At 31.5% G+C, this 15,782-nt stretch overlaps 1 protein-coding gene across 1 annotated transcript; it reads right to left on the bottom strand.

Moving 5' to 3' along the window:
* Positions 1-5,982: 5,982 nt before the first annotated feature.
* On the bottom strand, positions 5,983-15,519 carry LOC115878629. The gene is made up of 7 exons (XM_030895175.1): positions 12,617-15,519; positions 12,379-12,561; positions 11,754-12,050; positions 11,569-11,604; positions 11,273-11,502; positions 6,737-7,057; positions 5,983-6,474 (listed from the first exon to the last, which is right to left on the bottom strand). The coding sequence occupies exons 1-7, from the start codon at positions 12,813-12,815 to the stop codon at positions 5,983-5,985; spliced, it is 1,758 nt and encodes a 585-aa protein (XP_030751035.1). The 5' UTR covers positions 12,816-15,519.
* Between the last annotated feature and the right edge of the window lie 263 nt (positions 15,520-15,782).

Here is a 15,782-nt window from a genome sequence, read left to right as displayed (position 1 = left end):
GATCGAAATAACAGTTTTGGTTGTTGTGCCAGTGAGCATGCAGGGTGTCCCAGGCTGAGTGTGCATTAGAAGTGTTTAGAGAACCACAATATCTAGATCGGAGATTTTTTGCACATCACTGTTTTACAACAAGCTCTATCGATTAAAAATATTTTTAATATGGTGGCACTTCCGGAAATACCGGAAGTTGACAGCAACTTTCTTATTATAAATGGGTACCCCCATTTTTATTACATATTTAAAATTCTCTGTAAAATTCTATGAATTTTGATATTAAACACTCTATACCTAACATTAACCGTTTTTGAGAAAAAAAAATATTTAAAATTTTTGGACGAAAAAAACTATCTGTCAAAAAAAATTGTATAGCATAAAAGTCAAACTGAGTGATGACCACGGCCACTGTGGCCTAAAGAGAAGACACGCGGCTATCTATTTCAAAAATTAAATTGTGCAAATGTCATATAATAATGGCGTTAGCTGTCATGGAGTTGAGCGATTAAAAATTATCAAAAATCATTTGTTTTTCAAATGGAAACCCACTTTTTTTATTTCACTAATGCAAAGGTTTTCCAATTCGTTACTTTTTGAGTATACACATGTTCCTATACCTAAAATAAATCGTTTTTAAGTTATTTAAGATTTAGTTTGAAAACATATATTTATCTTGATTTTATCTAGCTTCTTTTGACATTAAGTGTCAAACAGTCAGACAATTTATTTCCATCTGTCAGAAAACGAATTATTTGAATTTCCTATATTATAAATACTGCCTGCCTTAAAAGTTTAAAAAGTGTATTTATAAAAATATATATTTTCGGTCTTTAGTGATATCTAATAGTCGATATTAATAATATACCGTATGATCGGCTTGGAAATGATGATCGATAACATACTGCTTTTTGAACAAAGTGTCACAATATGACATCATAGATAAATGAAACAAGTTTAGATTGGAAAGTGCCCATAAGGACAATGTAAACACTATTTGGCGCTATTCTCGCAACGGTCGCGACCCAAAACTTTTGAAAATTTCGGAGCGGTTCGGCTTTTTCCGGAATTATATCGCCAAATATTGTTTATTCAAATTTATTATTATTTTCGTTTAATTTTATAAATAAAATACAGTGTGTTGCATACAAGAAACTTTATTATATATAAGGACGCATGTATGAAATACCTATGAAACATTGGAAACCGACGTTATGCCACGATCCACGATGGTTTTTGCAGTTCACAGTTCACAGCACAGCTTTTTAAGTTTTTAATCAATTCACTTTTTTACAATTATCACCGGTTGGAGTAAATAAAACTTGAATTAAACTCACAAGATAGCAATAATTAGTTTGAAAATGGATGCTATAAACACTTTTCTGAATTTCTTAAATGAGAGCGGTTTAGATTTTGAAAGATTATTATGATTTTTGAAGATTCTGACTTTGACAAGAGAAAATTATTTCTGTTTTTGTTTGCCGTTGTTCTTAGCGACCGCTATAGCAGCGCCAGATCGCGTATAACGGTCGCGACCCAAAATAATTTCGCGACCTAAAATTTTTACGGGCTTTCCAATCTAAACTTGTTGCATTTATCTATGTATGACATGGCCAGATCTATCGTTTTACATAACTTGACGTTTAAAGTCATAGGCTACTGGTTATAATCAAGAAAAATATACGCTTTAAAACTAAATCTTAAATAACATAAAAACAATTTATTTTAGGTATAGGAACATGTATAGTCAAAAAGTAACAAACTGAAAAGCTTTTCACTATTGAAATAAAAAATGTGGGTTTCCATTTGAAAAAAATGATTTATTATCGCTCAATTCCATGACAGCTGCGGTCATTATTATATGACATTCCAACAATTTCATTTTTGAAATAGATATCCACATGTCTTCTTTTTAACTCACAGTGACTGTGGTAATCAGTAAATTTGACATTTATGCTATACACTAGAGATGGCACCTATCCGGCCGGATACCGGATATTCAAAAAGTAACATAAATAACAAGAAATAATTTATACTTACATTTTAAGCTGCTTTTATTTAAAGCTGAAAATTACAAAAATTAAATATTCATTATTCACTTTAATGAAAAAAATAAAAATGAAAACTTTAATTAGTGACATAAATAACTAATAAATGAAAAACCTTTGAAAAATACGCAAATATGCACAGATTCTTAAAATTTACCATCCTGTGTTTTTTTTCGTTTATTAAAGAGAACCTAAAAAAAATAATAGTCAAAATTAATAAATGGCAAAATATGGTAAATATAATCAAAATTTTCAGCGTTTGTCGGTAATAGGCGATTTCGCTTGTTTTCATAAGCCAAACCAGCTTCGGAAAACAACCTCTCGCTAAAAACACTGCTGCAAGGAGCTGAAAGGTGTATTTTCGCAAATTTCGTCAAATTGGTTTAGTGGTTTACGTTATCCGACCATCAAGTGTAATGGTCTCGGGCCTTGACTATGATCAATTCGAACTGTTCAAGTAGTAGTCGATCTCACTTGCAATTAGGTTTTTCTCTTGATCGCGACATTGATATTGTTTTCCTCTGCGATTTCATGGAAATAATCCCAGAACGTGTCGTGAGATTCGCGAGTAACATTTGAATCAGTTTCATTTCTTATAGTTTTTTTAGCAGGTGTGAAAGATGACGATGAACTATCACTGTTAGAAGACTCCAGAAGAGAAAAATTGAACCGATCGCGATAGCCGGATATTCGGCCATCCGGCCTCTCAGCTCACCGAATATCCGGTATTCGGTATCCGGCCAAACAACTATCCGTTTCATCTCTACTATACACATATTTTTGACAGGCATTTTTTTTCGTTCAAAAATTTTAAATATATTTTTTTCTCAAACACGGTTAATATTAGGTATAGAGTGTTTAATATCAAAATTCATAAAATTTGACAGAGAATTTAAATATGTAATAAAAAATGGGGGTACCCATTTAAAATAAGAAAGTTGCTGTCATCTTCCGGTGTTTCCGGAAGTGCCGCCATATTGAAAATATTTTTAATCGATAGGTCTCGCTATAAAACAATGATATGCAAAAAGCTCCGATCTAGATATTGTAGTTCTCTAGAGACTTCTAATGTACGCTCAGCCTGGAACACCCTGTATACCTCATGATACCGTATTAAAAAAATATAAATTGAAAGTTCTCGTGCCTGTAGCGTTAAGTAAATACGATAATGTAATAAATACGGTATTTTGAGGGATAAATTAGGTTTCTCGCAATATATCGTAAATCTATCCGTTACCGTTATAACGTTATTGATCTAACTTAAGATTCTCATTGTTTATGTTCACATTTCCGGAATATTCTTGACTTCTTGTCCAACATTCTTTTTACTTATGAAGAATGGAAAAGTACTAGAAGCTGCTGTTCTTGGAGATATAAATGGAGCGAAAATAAGATGCTATTTTACATATTTTAAATAATAGAGTTGACGCTATATATAATATACATGAGTGATATATGAGTAAGATGTTTTACTTGAATTTTAGATGTACTTACTAAAAAAGACTAGATAACTAGACCAAACTAGACTAGCAATGCCTTAAACATACATCAAAAGAAATTATATTGCATGTTCCTGACCGTATTATACCGATTGATAAAAAAACGGCGTCCAGTTGGCTTGGAAATGAACATCGATTACATTCCCCAAATAATTTTACATATAAAATGACAGCAATCTTCATGTCATAGCCATCGCTGACGCAGTTTATTTCTCGACCCTACGGTACCTATAGAGTAGGAGAATACAATCAGCTTTGCACAAAAACGAGTACCGAAATCGTTTAATACAGGTTTTTTTATTTTCATATTACCTATCACTAATTTATTTTTCTATACCGATTGAAATCGGTCTTCTGGTACCGGTACCGAAACCGGTATACCGGTCTTCTAAAAAAAGACGATACCGATACCGGAATATCTCAAAAGTATCGGTATACCGGAAGACCGAACATGCCTAGTCGTCCACGACACACATGGCAAAGGACAAAAAGAGATCGAAGTAGTAAACCGATCATGGCGAGATGTCAAATCAATTGCCAACAACGGAACCCTCTGGAGAGCGTTTACTGAAGCTCTATGCTCAGCGTAGGAGTAAAGGACAAAATTATTATTTTCATAGACACAGATCCAGTAGACGTACTTTTACATTATATTGAAAAAATTAATCAACCTTCGGTATTTTATAAATTTATGTGTTTATATTTCTTCGGTCATCTGTTGAAATACGTAAACAACTCCTCCGAATAGCGATGGAGAGAACTCACAAAACATGTTCTGAGATATGGACATAGTTCAGTAGATGGCGCCAGTGATGTTAAGTTTTAAAGAAATAAATATCGACCTCTAAAAAATGAATACAGGAAACTTTCAACTAATAATTTTAAAACATACGAATTTATCTATAAAATTTTAAAAGCAAACTCTATAGATATGGTATTAAAAAATATAAAAATTGCAATTTAAAATTTTACAATATTTTTGAAAATTTGCTCTTTGTCCGAAAACCAAAAAAAAAAGGAAAATCTTAATTTGTAAACTTAATTTTGACTAATCCATTTTTTTAAATAAAGATAGATATGTTTCTTTTGCTAATATCGAGATTTTAAAGATACATCATTACTTTGGTATGCAGTCATAAACTTTTTTCATATTTAATTTTATTAATAGATACTAAACGGCAATATAGCATTATTTAATGAATGCATTTAAACTAGCTTTTTTCGTAATTATCTATATTTGGGGCTTTCAGAAAGATTTTTTATTTGCTTTTATTCACAGTTATCGATTACTAAAACGAAATGGAAAACCGAAAGTATTTCACATTCGTTCACGTATACTGAAGTTATTATTTATTCGGCATCAAGAAAATAGCTATTGATTTCATGAATTAATAAACCGTTCTAGTTTTAGAATAAGATAAACTGCCGCAGGATTAGCTCATGGGAAATTTTTGTAGGTACGAAATATTTTATAAACTTTTTCTAGAAAATAGTGGAGTTTTATTTTAGTTTCTTCTGTTTTTTATTTTTTATCACGTTTCTCATAATTCAAAATTCTTATTCATGTGAATTACCATTAAGGTTTACAATTGTCAATGATTATCAAGCTTTGCAAGATACAAAGTAAAATGAGGTAAATATGTTATACATATGTATATATAATAAATATAGAACATTACAGTTACAATTTACACAGTAACATTCACAAAGCACAAACACATTAAAAATAATCTTAGCTAGAGAAATTGAAATAGAGATACTCGTCTTGCGAGTAGAACGCATTTTCAGTTAAAAATGTCCTCAATTTAATTTTAAAATCCTTATTTAATAAATTTTTAAAACATTCAGGTAGTCTGTTATAAAATTTGATAGACCAATACCCCGGACCATCCTGACACCTTCTTAGACGCGAAGAATTCTGTTACAATGTTATTTTTGTTTCGCGTATTATAGTCATGAACTTCGCTGTGAGTTGTACATGAGAGTCTATTTTATTCCTTAAATCTAGTAGGTTGCGATAAATATAAAGAGATGGCAATGCCAGTATTCCCAGAACCCGGAAAACGGTCCGACAATCCTCTCTATACCCAAGACCGGCCAGCAGCCTTACGGCCCTTCTCTGTAGTCTAAAAACCCTGTGGGTTTCAGCTGAGTGATCCCATACTTGGATGGCATATAAAATATGACTATGGATAAAGGCGAAGTAAGCGAGCTTCATTGTGTTTCGCGACACATTGTTAGCTAAATTTTGCAGAAGGAATAGGCCGCTGCCCAGTCTCCCACAAACCGTGTCAACGTGCCCGCCCCATTGAAGCTTCGGATCCAGACAAACCCCGAGGAATTTTACCTGTTCCCTGGAAACGTGAATGTTTCTCATAGAGAATATTATTTTTTTGTTTTTTTCTGTATTTAACACTAATTTGTTCGCATGACAACCAGCACATTTACAACCAATCGCTAGCTCTCGACCGCGCTCTCTCGGAACCCTCCAAAGATTCTTCGAGTGTTTCACCTTTACAGGCAATTGTAGTGTCGTCTGCGAACAAAGTAAAGCCTGCTGAAGCCTCACTTGCTGGTAAATCATTTATATAAATTAGGAAGAGAACCGGACCGAGTATGGAGCCCTGAGGAACCCCAATATTTACAACAGTCTCCCCAGACACCACACCCCCCACCTTTACCTTTTGACATCTATCTTCTAAGTAAGACCTCAGCAGTTCCACAGTCTTTGGCAAAAAATTATACGCTATGATCTTTTTAAGGAGGATACCATGGTCCACACTGTCGATGGCTTTACTCAGGTCACAGAACAACACTGTATCGAATTTCTTGCAATTGAAAGTCTTTAAGATATCCGAGACTAGAGCCGAGACTGTCTGGACTGTGTTTCTGTTCTTTCTAAATCCTAATTGGAATTCATTAAAAAGATTCTGGTTCTGAAAAAAGTTTACGATTCTGTTTACCATACAACGCTCAACAATTTTAGAAATGATAGGTAGGATAGAAGTAGGTCTGTAGTTGGATGGCAAACTCTTAACTCCTTTCTTGTAGATTGGAATAATTGTACCTTTTTTTAAAATGGATGGAAAAATATTTTCTCTAAAACTCATGTTTATTAATTTAGTTAGCGGAGATATTATAATGTTTTTTTATTGATTTTAATAGTCTAACGTTCATAACAGCAGAGTCCCGACTTACTTTGTTTTTTAAACAATTTATAATGTCTCTGATCTCATTGTTAGTAACCTCTGTAAACTCAACACTAGTCTGGGGCCGCACTATATTAGCAAGGTTATCCAATGGGTTTGAATCTGATACTGGGACTTCACGTACCAGATCAAGAGCAACATTAGCAAAATAATGATTGAAAATATCTGGAGTTATAGTACAGTTTTCTAGTGTAGACTTACTGGTACTTTTGCCTCTTTGAGAATTTATTATATTCCATGCACTTCTTGCTGGATTAGTAGAATTGGATATCAAATTGTTATTCAAATTAATTTTTGCGTTACGTATTTCCTATTTATACATTTTTTACAGTTCTTTAGTTCTCTAGAAACATTGATATTGTGTTGTTGGGTCGACATATCAACTCATACAGGGTCATCGGATTTTATCCGGACAAATTTACAGCCTGTTAAATATCACAGTATTAATTTTTATTTCATTCCTTGACGATGCTATTGATTTGTTATAGTAGGTTCTAGAGCGTTTTAGTCTCGGTTTTAGTGCTCTTCTTTTCCAACTATACAGGGTGTCCCATTTTAGTTGAAATCATACGGTATCTCCGTTATTAGTCGTAAAGATAGGAGGATGCGGTGTGCACAAACCTGTCCCACTTTTTTGTCAAACGAAAGATGCTGAAAACAAAATTTTATACACGTATCTCCGTCATCGTGGATGATATCAAGAAGGTGAAAACTGATTCTTGTAGAACTCTTTACTTAGAATACAGTGGCGTAGTCTGTTTTTCTACGAAAAAACTAATTTTGAAAATATGAACTAAATTTATGTTTTTTTGTTAACACCTGTATATTTATATATCATATGGTTCGTTTTTCTATGAGCTTCTCAAAAATATATATTACTCTATATTATTTATTTTCACTAATTACTGCAATATTTAAAATATATCATTTTCTTATTAGTAAGCCGTGATTAATAACAAAAAAAAATCAAAATTGTATTTACTAAAATAGTCATATACATATTAAAATTTTATTTGGGATTGATATATTTTACTTTTGAATTGATACCACTGAATCTCTGAATATATTTTTTTTCTTTTTTTTTTATAACGGAATTTATTATAACGGCCGGGATGGGTTTGCAAATATCTAAAAGCTTGCATTATTAGATTGCATTATTAAAGAATTTTCCAGGTGTTCGACATTGTTGTAGCCACAATATATTTCATATTTCAAAAATCTCCAAAATCAGAAATCGAGAAATTCGGGAATCAGGAGGCCATCATACAGGTCTATTGGTTCTAATTCATTGATTTGAGAAATAATAATTTAAAAAAGTAACAAGTAAAAAGTAACCTTTAGAAATGTTATTTTTGATAATATTATCTCATTTAGAACATTCCAGCTTGATAAAAAAATAGAGTTATATCTCGTAGTTTTTCTTTTGCAAATAAATAAACTCGTACCTACTTTAATTTAAATTTGATGGTTATGCTTAATTTTCATATTAAAATGGTTTTATTATTCTGCCAATCTAACATAGAAGGCCGTGGAAAACAAAAATTTGGTTTACGTCAGTTGAGAGACTTCCATTTCAGTAATTTGACAGGTTAAAAAACTGTAAAAAGCACTGAGTGTTGCGCTGGAAAGTGATTACTTGAAGTCAGCACTGTTTTTGTTGTTAATATCTTAACTTTGTGCGAAGAAGAATTCAACTAGATTTTTGAATATTTAAATGTTTTGTGAAATTAAAAATGACGATGATTTCTATTGTGAGAGTACTCTTTTTTGTGTTAGATACTTCAAATGTACACGCTAACATGAGAAAGATTTTTTAAAAGATTAAAACAGCCTACGGCCAAAGAAAACCGTTAAAATTATTTACTAAGCTTAATTATGGAGGATTTTGATGTAAATAATATACTGTGTGTTTGTAATTGCGAGCAGGCTAACCATTTTTTTACAGTTCCATAGAGACGCGAGGGGGGTTTGCGAAAATAATAATTGTCACGTCACGTCAAACGGGCTCAATTTGCTATTGTATATATTTTTTATTATTTTAATTGTAATAAATTTATTAAAAGTAGTGTGCCCGCAATCGTTATTTCCCTTGTAATAAGGGTGGTCCTTCGCAAGTCGCGACACACACTGTGTGATATAAAAAATGCAACACCCAGTATAGATAAATATATAGATACAGTAAAGAATCGATAATCCGAAGAGCGCTAATTCGGATTCCTTGCTAGTCCGGATCGGCAGCGCACCTGCATTATGTACCTTGTAATCCGGATTTCGTATGATTCGGTAATCCGAATTTGTGGTTCGAACTTGTTTTAACGCGTTTTATCGAAGTGGCAATTCATTTATATAGTAATAATTTGACGGCCGGACGTGTTTTAACGTAGGTAGTTCAGAATGGGGAAACGTAAACATATCACGTTGAGGATAATGGTTTATTAAGCAACGAAGCAAACCTATTTCCCTTTCATTTGAAATATTAGGCGCAAAAGCTCGTCAACTCTTCCAGAATATTTATGAAAAAGATACATTTACTGCAAGTAGAGGCTGGCTTCTTAATTTTAAAAAAAGACATGGATTAAGACATCTTAAAATCTGCGGAGAGAAATTATCCAATGATGAATCTGCTGTACTGCCATTTATTGCTAAACTAAGGCAAGTTATAAAAAATCACGATCTCGCTCCTCAGCAAATTTATAATGCTGACGAGTCAGGACTCTTTTGGAAGTTATTACCTGATAAAACCTTAGTTCACAAATCAAGCAAGGAGCGAATACGTTTATAGCTTGCACAAATGGTGATGGTACCCAAAAACTTCAACTTCTTATCATTGGAAAAGCAAAGAATACAAGAGCATTCAAAAACAAAGCTTTACCTATCGAATATGTCTCTAGTGGTAACGCATGAATGACGTCTGAAATTTTTAAGGATTTGTTTCGTAATTCATTCTGCAAACAAGTAAAATCATTTTTGAAAACCCAACGACTTTCTGAAAAAGCCTTACTGTTAATTGATAACGCGCCCAGTCACTGCTCTGATGAGCAATTAATTAATGAAGATGGGAAAATTTTCACTTTGTTTCTACCCCCAAACTGCACAGCTTTGATTCAACCGATGGATCAAAATGCGATCAGATTAACAAAGCTAAACTACCGAAAATGTCTTTTAGCCCATATCCTTTCGCAACTTGAAGACGGGGATGATATTGGTAAATGCATTAAGCAAATTAATCTTATGGATGCAGTTTGTTTACTCCATAACTCATAGGAAAAAGTTACAACGACCTCTTTAGAAAAGTGTTGGCACAAACTTTCATCAGGCAATTTACCAGATTATGACCCTGATGATCTCACTCGTCTAAGCCAGTTGCAAAAGAAATTGCAGCAAGTAAAACATGGCTACCAAGACATTTAAAAACATGTTGACGCAAATTGATGGAGAGATTTATACAAATGCTGAAATTAATCATTGGGTTGACAACTCAAAAAATATCATAGAGCATGGTGATCTCCAACATGAAGTTATAGACGACGTCGACGAGACCAGCGATGAAGAAATCTATATCCAGTCAAAAAAAATCAAGCACGTTGATGCAATAAAATATTTTACATTGGGATTGCAGTGGGCTGAAGAGAATAACCTTAGTATTAACGATATTCGTGTCTTAAAAAATATACAAGAGGAAGCTATAGTTAAGCATTCTTCAGTTAAGGCACTTAAAAAACAAAGTAAAATCTCTGATTATTTTAAATAATGTAGTATGTATTTTATACTTTTGTATCTATAGGATGTATGTTCCTATTCACAACGAGTTTTGTTACAGAATATGCTTATTCTTATTTAAATTATATTTGTTTAAGGTTTTGCTAATAAAAATGTTTTATTTTATTCGTTTTTTATAAATATATGTGTATAAAAATGCAAATCGCGATAATCCGGATTTTTTATTAATCCGGATTAAGCTGTGCTTTAATTGATCCGGATTATCAAGTCTTTACTGTAGATAGATTGCTTTATTTGACCACATTTTGTACAAACAAGATACAATTGTAGCATGCCATAAAAACAGTTAAATATATACAAACATAAAAATTAAAACAACATGTAAGTAAAATACAAATACAGTGAATAAACAATGAATACAACATTTAAGTTAGGTCGGTGGTTAAGTTCATAATATTAAAATATTCCGCCACCGAGTAGAACGCATGGACTATCAGAAAATTCTTCAAAACTGCCCTAAATCTACAAATTTTATAACTTTTGACGGAGGTAGGAATTACATTATACAACTCAACATTTAAAGAGTTTCTTGAAGATTTGGTGAGCTTAAATTTATTTGCTCTTATAAGATGAGCGGATCTTGTGCCATAGTTATGTATATCAGAGTTATACAAGAGACTATCTTTGTTCTTGTGAATTTCTAACAATTGACATAAAATGTATAAGGATGGCAGAGTCAATATCTGCAAATTAACAAAGTGTGGTTTACAGTGATCAAGGTGATATCCTATCTATTAGTTGATACCATTATCCTGAAATTATCTGATTTTTTTAGCCAATCCTCCATTGCAAATAGACCCTCATCATCTATTATCGGATTTTTTTTGTAAAATTCTTCTATCATTTTATCACTGCTGTAGGAAACAGTTGGAGTGTTTAAAGATATAATTTTTGTAATTGATGAAATTTTATCAATAACTGCATCAACCTTTAAATTTAAAAGGGATAATTCTTCTAATACAGCCTTTTTAAAATCTGTTAATAATAGAAAAACATTATATAATTTTTGCTACAATTTTATATTAAATGGGTTACACTTACCAATATCTCCAGTCCTTTTATTTGTAATTGTAGATTCTAAAAAATATCTTTATCTCAAAAAAAAATAAACAATAAATGATTATAGAAGAGCCTACATAAATACCTATATAAATACTATATTAAATAAATATCTGTAAGGAGAGCAGAGAACGGTAGCAGTAATTTAATAATAATATAATGGTTACCTAATATATCTATCTCTCTCATTAACTCAGGTGTGCTTTTGCTTTTTGATTTTATTCTAGAATCTTCTGCATCAGATGTATCTGAAAGAGAATGATAACTGTATCTTTTCTTTGAAGCCTTAATTTCAGGGTTCACATTTTGTAAGTTCTTGTTTTTTTTTGGTATTATGTCTGTATCAGAACTCTCTGAAGTAGAGCAATTAAAAATGCCTTTTCTCTGAGTGCCTTGAGTAAAGGATATCTTCTCAACTGTAGGGCTTTTTGAAGATAATTTTTGATAGGTTTTGTTTGAAATACCTGTATAGTACAACAAAAACAATACAGATTAGAAATAAATAATTTAAGAATCATTAATGATGAACAAAATTGTCCAATATATATACCCTTGCAACGAAAACTAGAATAAGTCGAAAAACGGCGATTTTGGGTTGAAATTAAAGATAATACAAAGTATCTTGAAATAAATATTGTAATAATCCGGAAATAAGTATTTTATTTCGAGATACTATATTTTTCATGTAAAAGTTCTATTCAAAATATGCAAAATAGATACTGTAACTAAAATCGCCGTTTTTCGACTTACTATAGTCTTCGTTGCAAAAGTCAATATATTATACAGACCTACCTTTAAATATATTTTCACTAAGAGGTGGGTAAATAGTTTCGTCAGAGGAACTGCCTGAAATATACTTCAAATTTTCTTTTTTATTCCTGTACCCGCGTCCTTTAGGCAAGCTCTCACTGTTTGATGAAAGGTCACTTGTTACCATGGCCTTTTTAGCTTTTTTTTGAGCTGTATTTAAATCGTCTAAAATGGTATTTCAAAATTATTTAGAGGCTAAATTAAGAAACTGCTATATTACTATATTGTCCCAATATTACAGCTGAATGCCTATCCCAATAACTTTGAGGGACCGCTGAATTTTCAATTAATTTTAAAATGTTTGACTTGTTTGTGTCAGATGGAGGCCAAAAACATTCGTTACAGTTACTTATATACCAAGACATGGGCACCACTTCAACGGTTTTTTCTTCAGGAAAGTTTATCACGGCAAAAGACATTTTCTTGAAAATTTTCCTGACAACTTCAGTAAAATTACAATAAACAATAACTACAGAAGATTAATTATATTCACAAAAATCATTGACTACTAACTTAATAAAGATAAAGACTAATAAAGGATTGACGCTAGGATTGAGGTGAGTCTTACACAGTGTCAATATGCACTAAAGGAAAACATACAAGTCTATGTTCATATGGTAGTACCATTACTTTTGATTTGATATTGCAAAAATTATACATAAAAAGTTCACAGCTTTCTCTTTCAATAAAGGCAATATTAAACAATAATGAGTTACATGGAACTTCAAAAAATGATTCAACTTTTTTGAATAAACAACCTATAATAACAGTTTTTCCTCTATATGTAGCAAAGTTCCTGACTTCAATTATAGTATCATCATGAAGAAGAATAGATCTATCAGCTAACTTAGCAGTATTTATACAAAATTTATCAAATCGAGCAACTTTAAATTGTGGATTAACACAATTATTTAACAAAGGGCCTGATGAATGTTCTATTGATAACTTTTTAGAAATTTTATTAGATGAAGGTATATATTGTAATTTGGTTTCAATTGTTCTTCGAATTACTTGCTGAATAGGCAATGCAGTTTTACGAACTCTTTTTGTTAACTGGGGCATAAAGTTTTCAAAAGGAAAAGAGCTGAAATCATCAAGAGGGCCAAATAATTTTACACAATCTGTTAAGTGCAACAAAGAATGTACATTATGGGACACAAAATCAGAACCATTTAACTTAATACTATTAATAATAAAAGACTTATAAAGCTCATGTGCATATTTAGTGAGATCATCTATTTTAGAAAAAGTAGGCGATATTAAAATTAATGTAGCTACACTGAAGCAAACAAAATTGTTGTAATATTGTTTATGCAAAGTATTTTTAAAAATAATATAACCAGTATAAAGTAAAAGCAACCTAAATTCTGTTGCTTTATACCTTTTACAATCTGTTATTGATCTTGTTTTCCTTGAAAACTCAGAAGGTATATATTTATTCATCTCATTCAAATTTGTATCAATAATATTTATTGTTGAAGCTCTAAATTTATAAAGGGGCTTGCCATATACCCAACCATATATTTTATGACACAAAAGCCTTTTTACAACACCTAAAAGAATGCAATGCATATAATCTATGGGAACATTATCAATGATGTTAAAATTAGGAATATTCTCAATCAGACTAATTCCAGTATGATGTTCTGGTTGATGCCTAAATCTGAATGATTCATCAGTTCTCTTTTCAAAAACAGTTTCAACAAAACACATTACATTGTTTTCAAAATCTCCTTCTAAGGTACATTTTGAACAACTAAAAAATCCATTATGACCTTTAATCGATAATATAAAAGACTTTGCTGGTAAATCACAAATCAATGATATAACTTTAAATTTATATATTTTAGAATTTATAATAATACCGGAATTGACGAGTCTGACAGATTCATCAACAAAATCTTTTAGTAAATTATTTGCATTAGGTTTCTTAGCACCTTCGTAAAGTGCCACACAAAAGGGTAAATCTTTTAAAAATGGCACACTTTTAATTAAACATAATATTGGCCAAAATGCTTGATTTTTATTTTTAAATATTGGGACACCTTCAATGTTTACAGAAACATTAAAAAAATTAGTGTCAGATAACTTAATCGAAAGCTTACTACATAAATTCTGAATACAATCTTGGATTCCGAAATAAAAGTATGAACCTGGCCCACAAGGTACAATAGAAGTTTTTCTAGGTGTTTGTAATAAGGATCTTGGATCTTTTGGAAGTGACCCTAATTCATTTAAAGAGGTGGTATTTAAAATGTGTAGAAGTTTCCGCAAACTTTGGTGAGATATATTTTCAGTTACTGCCCAAGATGCTAGTTTTCTTTTTAAAGATTGGTTTGAAAATATGTCATTACGAGAGTTGTAGGAAATGTCAGCACTGGAACTACACTTATTAGAACAAAAATCTTCAATTATACTACCAGAGATACTACTACTACTTTGATGATGTACAGAGGCTGATAATAAAGAATCACTTTGGTTTGAATCAACTTGATGTACAATATTGAAGTCATCTTTGCGTAACATTGACTTAATAAGCTTTTGGATCCTTCTTTTTGCTTGAATTTTAAAATATTTTTTAGAATAACCAATTTTTTTTCGAGGTCTCATGGTTTTATGTGGTTTTAAAATACACTAAATTCAGTCACCTTAAAATAGATACTGAAAACTTAGTTATTCTATGCTGAAAACACAAACATAACAAGAACTATTTTACCGATTCTGTCTTTAAAATAAATTTGCATCACTTACCTTTATGTTATCTCAGGTTTGGATCAGAATTTGGATGAAATGGAGCACGTTTTTAGTTTTTAGCGGTTTTTACTTTTTTGATAAGTTAGGTTATGTTAGGGATGTGATTCGAATCGATTTTAATCGAAGATCGATCTTTTTACCCAAAGAATCGATTATAATCGATTTTTATCAAACTATCTTTTCGATTTTTTATCAAACTATCTAATCGATCTTTGGTACACCCGATCTCCGATCTTTTTATTTCATAATGGAAGATCGTTTTTATTTATACAGATTTACAGGTTTATTTATTTGTTAGAATAAGGAACACAACACTTTAAGTTTTTCTTGAATATTTGTTTACAGTCTACCATCCCTAGTAAAACGCCATTATCCCAAAACGCCAACGCCATCGCCATTACACGCTCGTTACCGCATGCGCCGATGATTGTTTTTGACTTACGTTTTTGACTAATGTCAGGTTTTCAAATTTTTGTCGGTTATTCCCAAGATTATTATTTTAATCAGTTTTAATAACCTTGAGTGATTTTCATATTTTTATATTTCAGCCTTTTTATTTTATATCGTATATCTATAAGTTTAACCTCTAACTAAACAACTGATATATCAAAATCACAGAATTTACCGGTATA

Source organism: Sitophilus oryzae, unplaced genomic scaffold, assembly GCF_002938485.1.
Source record: "Sitophilus oryzae breed Bouriz unplaced genomic scaffold, Soryzae_2.0 scaffold_151_pilon_pilon, whole genome shotgun sequence".
NCBI classification, from domain to species: domain Eukaryota; kingdom Metazoa; phylum Arthropoda; class Insecta; order Coleoptera; family Curculionidae; genus Sitophilus; species Sitophilus oryzae.
This window is presented reverse-complemented; position numbering and strand designations above follow the sequence as displayed.